At 39.8% G+C, this 12974-nt stretch overlaps 2 protein-coding genes across 2 annotated transcripts in view; both read right to left on the bottom strand.

Annotated features, from left to right (window-relative positions):
• adnpb (activity-dependent neuroprotector homeobox b) overlaps nt 1-7210 on the bottom strand; it is a 39583-nt gene extending 32373 nt beyond the window's left edge. The window contains exons 1-2 of the mRNA XM_078236450.1: nt 7095-7210; nt 5852-5873 (exon numbers count right to left, since the gene is read on the bottom strand). Coding sequence (XP_078092576.1) covers nt 5852-5866 — 15 coding nt within the window. The 5' untranslated portion in view covers nt 5867-5873; nt 7095-7210. The remainder of the gene's footprint in view (nt 1-5851; nt 5874-7094) is intronic.
• Nucleotides 7117-12974, bottom strand: part of dpm1 (dolichyl-phosphate mannosyltransferase subunit 1, catalytic) — a 79669-nt gene continuing 73811 nt past the window's right edge. The window contains exon 9 of the mRNA XM_078236457.1: nt 7117-7254. Within this exon, the coding sequence (XP_078092583.1) occupies nt 7150-7254 (105 nt within the window). The 3' untranslated portion in view covers nt 7117-7149. The remainder of the gene's footprint in view (nt 7255-12974) is intronic.

Genomic DNA, 12974 nt, shown 5'->3' with positions numbered 1-12974 from the left:
ATTGTCCAATAGAGAGCAGCACTGTGAGGGCAATTCCCCCCCTCAGATATGGGGTTCACGGCCCCCTCCCCTCCTGCTGAGTCTTTCACTCCTGCCAACACGGGGGGGGAAAGAGAGGGGCCGAGTGGGTGGGAGTGATAGGAATGGTTCATGTTGTTGTATAAGTCCCCCCCCTCTTTCTTGGCTGCTGCCTCGCGAGAATTGGAGCAGGGCGTGTCCTCCCCGGAGCCGCCGCTAGGGGCGCTCTCTCCCCCCATCTCCTCTGCTGCTGGCCAGGCGGCGGCAGCAGTGCGCAGGTGCGGACTAGGGCATCTGGCGCCTCCATCTGCTCGGCGTGCGCTCGCAGACCTCAGCACACATATGTGCACACAACCTGATTCAGCACTTGGGTTATCACTGCGCCCCGGGGCCTGCTCCAGCACTACTTTCCGAGAGCCTTGGTGGGATGTCCTCCATTTTGTCACACCAGAAAGTTGCAGTTGACAAAGGGGGGGTGGAAAAAGAAAGATGCTCATGTTCAAACCTCAGGGTTTAGCTATATTTTTTACACACGTGACATATTTCAGGGACTCATTGGCTCACAGCTGTATAAATAGCCACAAGCTCAGATATCTTCATAGTGAGATATGGAAAGATGATGAATTGTACCTTCAACTTATGAAAGCCCAACATTTGAATAGCTTGAAATGTATGGTTCTCATTTATGAATGGGAAGAAACTGTTCACTAGTTGCATGTTTGGAGATCATGCAATATGATTATGTAAGATATTCTTAGATTTAAATAATATTGACTAGTAAGTGGTCAGTGTAACATATACAAGTGAGGTTCCCCACCACATTAACATTTTTAACATCTTCAGTGAAAAAGCCATATTAACTGACAACCCATTAACTCTTCAATATAGAGAAGTTCTGAATCACGATGGTCTAGACAGCAGATAGAAACTCTAGTGGCAGATGGGTCAAAGCTGGAAAATTTATGATGGGCCAAATGGCTGCCCTCTGTTGTGACCATTTTGATGATTTTCATTCTTATATGATGCATGCAACAGTTACCTCATTTTGCAATTCCTTCAAAGGTATTGGACTAGAATCTAGGCATAAGTAATTATAACAAAACCATCACAAGTTTTCTTTTATTAAAAAACACTGATGCTTCTGTACGAGCTATTTCAGAACACCTTATCTGAAATTAAATGGATTGTGAATTTTTAATGGCTCAAGTGACAATTGTGTTCTCTAATTGTAGTTGAAAATATTTTGCATGTCTAAATGGGAGACACAGCTAGTTGCTGATAGATGCATTCTATCAGTGGTTAAAAGGAAATTTTGAAAATCTGGGATTTCTACATTTACAACTTTTAATGCCAAAAATAATCAATTTGTGCCACCCATTGACTTAAATAATTGCTTTAAGATATGATGGCATTTGTCAACCATGCAATGGTTTTTATATTAACTTACGTTCTTTTAAAGATAATACAGGTGGGATACACCAACTGATTCCAACTAGGAAAACTATTTGATGTCTATCTTCCAGCCAATATCTAAATATTCACTATTTGCATTGAGGAGATACCTGCACTTGAATAATTGGAAATTATCCTTAAAAAATATGATCTGCATTAAAAGGGGAGAGTCAGAGTTAGCCTCAATTCAAAAGATAGCAATCATTTTTGTGAAAATTGCAATAGTATGTGACTTCTTGAGAAAATTTGAAATTTACTTTATAATTTCTTAATGTTGCAGTTTTCATGCAAAGTTTAAAAACAAAGTAATGTGAAAGGACAAAGACAACTTAGAATTGTACACCCGCCTTCCAAATCATGTCCCTTACATCTATCCCATGTGGGTAGTCCAAGGACATGTTCCACCACAAATATTTGTACTTTTGGTGAATTCTGGTCAATTCTAGAAAATTAAACATATTTGGTAGATTTTTCATCCAAATCATTAAGGGTACGACGTGATCACAGAATCCCTACAGTACAGAAGGAGGTCATTCGGCCCATCAAGTCTGTACCGACCACTTTCCGACCAAGGCCCTATTCCCGTAACCCTCATTTACCTTCCTAATCCCACTGACACTAGGGTCAATGTAGCACGGCCAACCTAACCCGCACATTTTTGGATATTTTAAGGTTTATTCGTCTGCAACTGCCACCATACCATAACTTCCTCAAAAGCTATTTAAACAGTAGTTTCTCTTTCCCTGAACAGAAGTACTATTGCCACTACCCCTCATCCACCCAAGGTTTTCTTATGTTGTTGAATCTTCTCTAGTACATACTGCAATTTTCACACCCATCCTCTTCTAGTTCAGAGATATCCATACTTTTGGAATGTGACTTTCCAAATTGATGGCACTCTTTTTCCTCTATTACTTCCCTTCCCCTCTGTATCCTTAAAAGAAAGTCAAAACTTAAAAACACTGGCACTTCTATCATTTTCATTAAAGTTCTGACTGTAAATTAACCTGGAGCGAAAAATGTTAATGCTTAATAGTGCCTCCTTCTATCAAATACCAATTTACCTCAAAGTTACATTTCCCTGAGACTGAAATCAATTATTTAAACAAAAGCATTGTTATTTTTCCTCTGATGGCCAGTACTGAGATTGCACTGGTGAGAACAGCATGTTGAATTAGCTTAGATCATTAGTTTTATTTGTATCAAAAAAGGAGGCTGAAGATTTAACAACTTCAAAATTTAACAACTTTGGTTTTAAATCTGATACACCTGTAGCTTCCACTTAATTTATGCCATCATGAAATGTAAAACTAGCCTGGTGTAGAGCTGAAGTAAGTAGGTTCCAGCATTCACTTTTAAGTGGTTATGATTCACTTGAAAAATCTCACTTCAGAATACTGATTAGTTGTCTCAATTCCCATTTCATACAAATTGGAGTACTAGGCCAAAATCATTTTTTGTTTTGGTAAGTTTTTGACTAAATGAAATAATTTTGGCCATACCGAGTGTGAAAATACCCCATGGACCTTTTACCTTCAGTTGTATCCATAACCTGACATCGATACCAAACTAGGGATTTTATGTCGATTTTCACCTCAAACTGCTTTATAGCAAAAGTGAATTCAGGTACTTAAATGGTTGCTATTGTGGTGCATCAATAAACTATACTACTCTCAACTTGAACACCAAAAATACACAGCACTGCACTAGTGCTGACACAAGCAGTAATTATAATGTTTAAAGTAACTGTACTACATAATAAGATCAGTGAGCTAACCAATAGGGTAAACTTAGAGTTTTATAATTTTACAAACCTAGCTTTTTTGTTTGGTTAGGAGTGGGGTAGGAGAGTGAATGGGTAGAAAAGTGAGATCTCAATAAAAAATCTCTCCTCATCTATTATCAGTCGGTAACATTTTCTTTTACGGAGAGAGCAAGCAAGTTATCGGCAACTTTGACTCCACCAACAATAGATAACTGCTTGCACTTATCTATTAGCACTCGTGATTACCTGTAAAGACTTATTATTCAGCTGGCCTACACTGCACTACATTGACACTCTTGATTACCTGAGTGTGTCGGGTTATCGTCACTCTGCATCTATATTCTGTGCCTGCGTGCCTCTCTCCACTTCACCTGATGAAGGAGCAGCACTCCGAAAGCTTTTGATTTCAAATAAACCTGTTGGACTACAACCTGGTTCGTATGACCTCGTATCTTAACAGTAGATAGGTATCACTTTAGATGGCTCTCATTTCTCTCTTTCTTTGTTGGGGTTTGAGTGTGATGGATGCCTCCCCACAACAAGTACAGTGCAAGGTTAGGAACTCAGCTAGAGGATCATAAACATATATTAACAGTCTACCATTCACTACCATGGCATTTGGACTACATGTGAGACTTCTGAACCCCACTGTCAGACTGAAATATGGGTCAAGAAACCTCTACCATGAGAGAAACAATTACTCATTTTGATTTTCCCCCAGGCATCTAATTAATGGTGTGAGGCCAGGGTCATTGTCCCAATTAAGGATGGTGGGCAGGCTCTTGAGGCTGGAGAAATAAGCAAAGGATTTTCAGCTTGAAAAGGGCAGCAACTTGCAGTGGAAGTTAAGCGAGGGAGCCAGTGCTTCAAAATAGAGCTGATTTCCAACTTAATTAAATTTTAAAAGTGACTTTCGCAGCCGGGGGAGGGGCAGGCAACGCTACCCCTCATCTCAGTCCTAAATCGGCAACCCCTTTTTCTGAGACTCTGACCTCTAGTTAGTACATAGAACATTTACAACACTGAAGGAGGCCATTCAGCACACATTTTCTGTGCCAGCCGAAAAACATGTTACCCAGCCTAATCCCACTTTCCAGTTCTTGGTACGTAGGCCTTGTAGGCTACCTCAAGTACATTCAAGTATTTTCTCAAGGCGATGAGTGATTCTCCCTCTACTACCATTTAAGGCAGCAAGTTACAGACCCCCCACCACACTCAAGTTGAAAGAAAATTCTGAACTCCTCCTAGTCCTGCCTATTTACTTAAAATTAATGTTTCTGGTTTTTGACCTCTCTGCTAAGGGGAATAAGTCTATTCTTTCTAGGCCTCGCATAATTTTGTACGGATCAAGATTCTCTGACTAGTGGGAACATTCAATTTTGTCATGTCTGATAAGAATTTTACATGTTTCAGTTAGGTCACCTCTCAATCAGATTATGGGTGGGATTTTTCGGCGCACTCGCTCCAAAATTGGAAAATCCTGTCCGAGGACAACGGACCTTTGCATGGTCCAGTCCCCACCCACCCACCCACCCCGCCCCACAACAATTCCCGTGGCAGGCGGGCTGGGAAAATTCCCCAGTATGAGTTCAAGCCCCACCATGGACTTGAGCACGTCACCTACACATATCTTTAGCTGAGGAGTTTTGCATTGTCAGGTGCTGTCCTTCAGCTGAGACATTAAACCAATACTGTCTCTAATTCCTGCAAAATATCTCAGGCCACTATTCAAAAAGATAACAACACTGAGTTCTCTGTCCTGGTCACCCTCAACAGAACAACCAAAAATATATGATCTAATCATTTATTTAGCCAATCATGCATACATTTCTTGGCATAACAACAATTGCTACAATTCAAAAATAATTCATTGCTTGTAAAACAGGTTTATGATGTCCCAAGAATATGAAAGCTGATAAGGATGGAAGTTCTTTTTTTCTAAAATTTTTGTGTTTATGTGTGAACTCACTAGATCAGGAGCATCAGGCACAAACACGTGTTCTAACACAGCCTTATCATTAAATTTACATTCTATTAGTAAATCCTTACTAATGGTAAAATTACATTGAAGTTTGTGAATATTTTTTTTTATATGGAAAGACTACAATCTGCCAAGCATTGTGGTTAACAGAGGAAGTCATAATTACTCATTGACCCCACTGGAACAACAATGTCATTTCACATTTCAGGCACATTGTTGGTGCAAAGACAGAACCTAGAATAACCATTCTGTAAAAACACCTGTAATATCATGATAGTCAGGAATTGTTTTTGGTAAAAATCCAAGAGAGTTTTTTGGTATGTGAATTGTTGGTGATAATGTGTTTACTCATCCAAAGTCCATGCATATAGCAAGCCCCAGAATTATTTTCAATAGGCAACCAGTATCTGATCAAAGATGATAAGAATCTAACAAAAAACTCATTTGGTTTAGCCCGTTATCAAAAGGAGATCAAATCAAAACTCAATGTGAAGAAAGTTTTATATCAATCTAACAGCAGTTGAAACAAGTCAGGAATTTAAGTTATATTATACATGGACACCACTTAAAACCACACAGATTAGTTAAGTGAACATGCAACCTGCTTTTCCAATGAGACTATGCGGTAAACATACCTGCGCAGTTTTCATTGATAACCTGAAATAATGCAAAATTGAAAGATTAAAATTTCTGGACCCTATTTGAATTCAGAATTAACCAGAAAAAATGAAAAACTGACTGCATATATGCATAAGTCAGTGAGTTTCAAGCATGCTCATGAGAGAGTAAAAACTGTACTAAATTTGATGAAAATTAGTACAGTTATTACATTAACAAATGATGCCCTGGAAAGGTACGACACTGGTTTACATTTATTATTCCTGCCATGGCTAGATTCTGGTCACAGATTGGTGGAGATGCCAAGTGGAGATTAGAGACCTCACCAGTTAGGAGGTTAAAAAAACAAATATATGCACACTCACAGTGTCTCTTCGTGGTGACACAGGGATAGCCCTGAGAATTGTTTTCCTGAATTATGATATTGGATCGAGAGAAGAAATAAAATTATAGCGGTTGGAAATATTGATGCAATAAATGTGTCCAAGGACACTAAAGTATAACAGATGAACCTACAACCTGTTGAGTGCAACAGTATAGAAGAGTAAATTGTATTTAAATGGATGTCTACATGGATATTTGCAAATTTTAAGCTGTTTTACCTTTGTGAGAAGTGAAAGTTCAATTAAGCTAGGAATAATGGTGTACAACTTCTTTCATTTATATAAAATCTATATGCAAATTAGGAGAGAAATTAAGCAAAAACATCAGAAATCTTTAAAAAAAAACTTGAGCTATACTAGTATATTATGCTAAGTGGATTTTTTATAGATGAGAAATTAAGTTACATAGAAACTTTTATAACTCAATGTTCTACAGAGCAGAAGAATGAATTGTCAATTATATCTCAATTTACATATGTAGATTTGCACCTCAAAATACTATGATAATGAAGTGCATTTATTAAAAGGAAGTTACAAGGGAAGTTTGATCACAATAGCATCTGTGTTAAACAGCCATTTTCATAGCATTGATTCTTCTGGTTTGACCGGGTGATAAATTGTAATAAGGTTATGCCTGTATTTTTTAACTATTTAAAATAACTGATAGTTAAATAATACCATAATATGATCTATGGAAGGGGTAGGATTATTAGCATTGTGAGTCAAGCAAAATTAATATTTAATACTTATTCAGACTAAAATAATTTTATTTCAAACTATATTTTACAATTGTTCACTTATTGAGGTGTGCTACAGATTTGTACAAATATAAAATTAGACTTTACAATGAGATTGTGAAATAGGGAAATGCACAAACCTAGTCTTAAAACATTCTAGACATAGAACATTTCAGTACTAAATATTAGTCTTGATCAAGTGGTGGCAAAGAGATGCAGCAGTCCTTTCAAAAATGATACAATTTCATTTCCTCCCAGTTTAGATTCACCATACACACGGTCCACAAATGTTATAGGAACCTGTAATAATTGGAATGGGGAGAAAGGTGTGTTAATTCAATGTAAGCATGAACATCACAAAACAAAGTAAGCTAACAAGAATTACAGAATTTGAATATTGCTACAAAAGGGAGACACATTGCCGGAGGTTTTCGTTTTACGCTCATTAGAACAAATGCAAGAATACCAAATTTCAGAAGATCACAATATATAATCACAGGAGAAAAGGGTGCTGATTGGTTGGCAAGTTGACTGATTGGCCGAGGTGTTGCCATGGAGAAAGTAACAGGGAACTCGGCTCCCCAAGTTCCCAGTTAATTCAAAAAGACACAAAGTTAAAATGTATTACTTTTGTTTGCAGACAAAGGGTTCCTGCAGCAAGTGTAAATGAGCTATGTTAGTTTGACTAATTATCTTAAATTAGTTGTTAAAGGTAATGCACTCTTTGATGAGTGCAAGATGAAAAGTTTCAGCAACATGTCTCTCTTTTCAGCAATATCTCAAGAATTAATTGACAACATATTTCAACACACATGCTCTCTAACAGTATTACCCTTCTCAATTTTATCACTGGGAATAAATTCATAATGTATTTAGAAACTGGTAATATAATTTAAGGAATTTATTTTCCCACAGCAAAGAAAAGCACAACTTGCACAAACAAAAATCACTGTAAACATGATCTCGTGATGCAGGATATTGATTTTAGGATAATTCCATCTTCCTTCTGCAGTGTTTTTGAATGCATGAATATTTAGATCATAAGCAGTGTGCATGCTGAAATAAACTGGCAATCCCGTACAAATTTCCCAACTGGTTCTTTCCAAGTCAATTTTATGTTAAAAAAAAAATACTCCCATCTCACAAATGTGAAAGTATCAGTGAAGGCTATTTCATTCGATTAAAAATTGAACTAAAATTATAGAACTGAAAACAATAGAATACTGCATCTTTTAAGAGAAGTAGTTTTTTAAAAAAGGTTGAAGAAAAGGGAAGCAACTCAATGGGCCATGCACTGCAGATTTGCATAATATGCTTGTGGATCATGGAGTCTGGGCCTATACGCAATGGAGTTTAGAAGGATGGGGGGGGGATCTAATTGAAACTCACAAATACTGAGAGGCCTAGATAGAGTGGACATGGAGAGGATGTTTCCACTAATGGGGGAAGATTAGAACTCAAGGGCACAATCTCAGAGTGAAGGGACTCTACTTTGAAACTGAGTTGAGGAGGAATTTCTTCAGCCAGAGGGTGGTGAATCTGTGGAACTCATTGCCACAGAGGGCTGTGGAGGCCAGGTCATTGGGTATCTCTAAGACAGAGATAGAAAGGTTCTTGATCAATAAGGTGTTCAAGGGTTACGGGGAGAAGGCAAGAGAATGGGGATGAGTATCATCAGCCATGATTGAATGGCGGAGCAGACTCGATGGGCCGAATGACCTAATTCTGCTCCTATATCTTATGGTCTTATGGACCATACATTCCAGACTCAAAACCCTGGCTTACGCAGAATTAGCTGATTTTAGTTGGGGCAACAATAAAGGGGTTACACTTAGCTTTACTGTCCCAGTATAAGATAGGAGAACCAAAGGAGGCAAGGTTCCTACTTTTTGATGGTATCGAGAGATTCTTTTGCTGAAGTCACAATGACTGAAGCCAATATATTCAGCCTATAAATTGTAATAAACAGCAGACATAAGATATCCTCAGTATATTGATGTAAAATTATAATAGAATCAACTGCAGCCATTTTGCCCTCATCCCTTCTGAGCAAGATATTGAGAAAACTGGCTGGGGTGAAATCATGCCCAACCAAAAGTGAATATTATTTGATAAACTGTCAACTAGTATATCTTATGGTGGGAGGAAACACAAGCCACAGTTGTTTGTATGTTATGAGGAGAGAGTCTTGCATGTATTCTTTATTACAGATTGTAAACTTCAATTTTGCTTTCTATAATTTGATTCAGAAGTTTAATGGCTCAAAATATGGATTGTGGAGAACACCAGCAACTTACCATCAATTTTAGGAAATTCTTACAAAACACTGGATATTTTACACCTACTTTCTAAGTTATATAAAGACATGTATCCTTTTGGGTTAAGTGCTCATAATTTTTTCAACAGGATAACACTTTCTCGCAATCTCATCAGCCAATGGTGATCACGTGACTATTCAATTCATGTCACAATGTAGCAGTGTCATTAGCCAAAGGTAATCACATCATAGACCTTGATAGTTCCAGACACATGTCAATTAAATCATCCTAAAAGGCCAATTAAGGTTGCTGGCAGGATGAAATTTGACAACTTTGGGGGGATCCCTGGTAATAACGTGACTGTTTCCATGAGATACTTTTCTTTTGAGCACTATGATGGGCTATTCATTGGTTCCCATCAATCACACGACCATAAAAGTGCATAGCACCTTAATGACAATTTTTTTGAACTGCAAAATATAAATAAAAACTCCCTTGAAACTTTGAGGAAAGACTTCAACAATTTATTTTCAATATTATGTTATTGGAAACATAACGCCAGATTATACAAGCAGATAATCAAAATAGAAACTATAAAACACACAAAGTCCAAAAATAACATGAAGAGAAATGAAGCATACAGCAATCAAGTCTGTTCCAGCATTCCGATTGATCATAGCTGATTTCTACCTCAAATTCATTTACCCAACCGTGCTCCATATCCCTAGATATCTATGCCCAGCAAGAAAATAAGCAATCACAGCTTTCAGTGCTCCTTAGTCAGAACCTTCCAAACTCACGACTGCTACCACCTCGAAGGACTGGGGCAGCAGATACATGGGAACACCAGCACCTGGAAGTTCCACTCTAAGCCACTCACCATTCTAACTTAGAAATATATCACAGTTGCTTCACTGTCTCTGGATCACAATCCTGAAACTCCCTTCCTAACATCACTGGGTGTACATCACTCCTGGACTGCAGCAGTTCAAGACAGCCCATCGTCACCTTCTCAGAGGCATATAGAGATGGGCAATAAATACTGGCCCAACCAGCAACACACACATCCCATGAATGAATAAAAGTTGGTGTATGGAAAGAATCCAACATTGCCTTGAGTATCTCCCTGCTCTTAGCTCCATTTTTTTTCTGCTCATTCAAATGCCTTGCAGACAGGAAAGTTTAAATCAAGGTTGAGGTTCTGGAAATAACTAGGAGAGCATTGTGACAATGCATAAGACTACAAGGTAAAATTTACTTCAGGTAATCTGGTTTATTATGGGAGAGGTGCAAAGGGAATAGAAAGGACCAGGGAAACTTATAGGACATGAACAAAAAAACTATGATTATTCTACATGGGAATCAAACAATAAAAGCCCATTATTCAGATCATCAGAAATAATTATGTATTTGTGAATACTGACATGCTGATAGAAGATACGAAGCAACAGGTGCATTGCATACTCTTATTTTGTGGGGCAGAGCTAGAGGGTCAAGACATGAGGGGCTCGATTTTACCATTGCGTTGTGCCCGTTTTCGGGTGGGAAAACTTGGTAAAGTCGGGTGTGAGGCGAGTAGCACGATCCACGCCAGCCTCTGCGCCGGTTCTCCCTTTACCAAGGCCTGCAAATGGCAGCGATCGGGACTGCATCCAACACCGGCATGACGGCCATTTAAATGCATTTCCATGCAATTAAATTGTCTTAATGGGCTGCACGCCCAACTTTACCAGCACTTCCCCCTTTAGCCCGCGTTCACCCATCCACAATCAGCGCGAAACAGACATGCTCCATAGAAGTCCGATTCGGGTGCTCCAGTTAGTGAGGAGGTAGGTGCCAAGCATCTGATGGCTCTCTGCTTGAGATCATTTGGGGGGGGGGGGGGGGGTGTCCGCTACCACTCTGCCTGAGATCAGTGAGAGGGTGGGGAGGGGAAAGGGGGTCCGCTGCCACTCTGTCTGAGATCAGTGGGGGGGGGGGGGGGGGGTCCGCTGCCACTCTGCTTGAGATCAGTGGTTTGGGGGGGAGAGAAATGGGGTCCGCTGCCACTCTGCCTGAGATTGGTGGGGGGAGAGGGAGGAAGAGGGGGGTCCTCTAGCACTCTGTCTGAGATTGGTGGGGAGGGAAGGGGGGTCCGCTGCCACTCTGCCTGAGATCGGTGGGGGAAGGGGCTGCAATCGATCTAGATGGTGGGGGGAATAAGGGGGCCAATAATGTTGGGGGGGTGAGGCAATGTCTGTAGGGGCCAGCGGGAGGCATTATCCGACCCAGGAGGGATGTGGCAGGGGTGCGACGTTCTATCATTTTTTTCTGCGCATGCGCAGTTGGAGGCGCTGATCGGAACTGCAGGATTTTGGGCGTGTTAAGCCCCGCCCACAAGCTTCTGCAGCATGATTCGGAATCGCTGATATTTTTGGAGGCAGAGTGCATATGGGGGCGCCTCAGAACGGGTTTAAAAGTCGGATCTGAAACACTCCCAGTTTCAACTCTGCCCAGCACTTAGAATAAAAATGGTAAAATAGGGCCTGATGGGTCAGGAGTTAGATATCAGTCGAAAATCTGACGTGATAAATAAGAAGGGGCATTTATTCAAAGGTCAGTTGCCTACAGTGAAGTCCCAGGTATCGTATCATCCAGAAGGATCGGATAACTAGAGGGATGGAACAAGGGGGCATGAAAATCTACTGGAAAATTTAAGAATTTGACGTCCAGGATGATGGACAGACAGTGAAGGCCATTGACTGGGAGCACAAAGTACAAAAATGGAAGTATATCTGAAGTTGCAATAATGGGTTAGATGATGAATCCAGGTGAAGAAACGTATACATAGGTGGATAGGGCCTTTGCCGGGGTATACAGGGGATCCAACAGCAGGAGCCCAGAAAGGTGTCAAAAGGCAAGTAGGGGTTGCAGCTTGACTAAACAATGTAGTAGAATGGAGAATGATGAACCAGTATGACAACATAGCAGAAGCAGGAGTTCTCATGACTAAGAGGTTTTTGTTACGGCTTACCAGTTAGGGGATAAAGCTATATGGGAGGCGGATAGCTGGGAGGGAGTTTGGTGTGATTTCAGAAGTTCCAAATAGGTGTTACCCAGGATTGTTACATAGGTGGGTCTGCATGGAAAATGTCCTACCAGATGGAGCTTATAAGGCCAAGGCTGCGTTGGTGACTCAGGGATTTAACAAATGCTAAGCAGATAAGGAAGTCAGAGTGGACTCATTCACATGAGGGAAGATAATTTTGAATTTTTTTATGACCCTTTGGGCAACATTTATGTGAAGTCCATTTTGGGGAGTCCATAAATATAAAAGCTGCATTTTTGCAAGGTGATCCCCTCCAGAGGGAAGTGTTTCTGAAACCTCCTAAGGAGGTACCAGGGTTAAAGGGAAAATTTTGAAAATTAAATAAGTGCATATTTGGTTTAAACAATGCTGCCGGAGTGGGGTACTTCTCAGTTCAATCAATGTTGCTAAAGTTGGGTAGTCTCCAACTGAAGGCAGATCCTGCTGTATTTTATTGGTACCATGTATGGAAAACCTGCAGGTATCTTCATGATGCATGTTGATGACTTTCTAGCTATGTGATGGCACTAGCGAGTTTCAAAACAAAGTTATTGACAGGATTTGAATAAACTTTTAAGGCCAGGCATCAGGTTAATGGGGCCTTAAATACATTGGATTAGAAATACAACTGTATGCATCTGCAGTTACTTTACACCCGTAATCATATTTTAAAGGTGTTAGCTTTATTACAGTCA

The sequence above is a fragment of the Mustelus asterias genome, chromosome 20 (genome assembly GCF_964213995.1).
Source record: "Mustelus asterias chromosome 20, sMusAst1.hap1.1, whole genome shotgun sequence".
In the NCBI taxonomy this organism is placed as follows: domain Eukaryota; kingdom Metazoa; phylum Chordata; class Chondrichthyes; order Carcharhiniformes; family Triakidae; genus Mustelus; species Mustelus asterias.
Note: the sequence above shows the minus strand (reverse complement) of the source record. Positions and strands in the feature narration are given on the sequence as shown.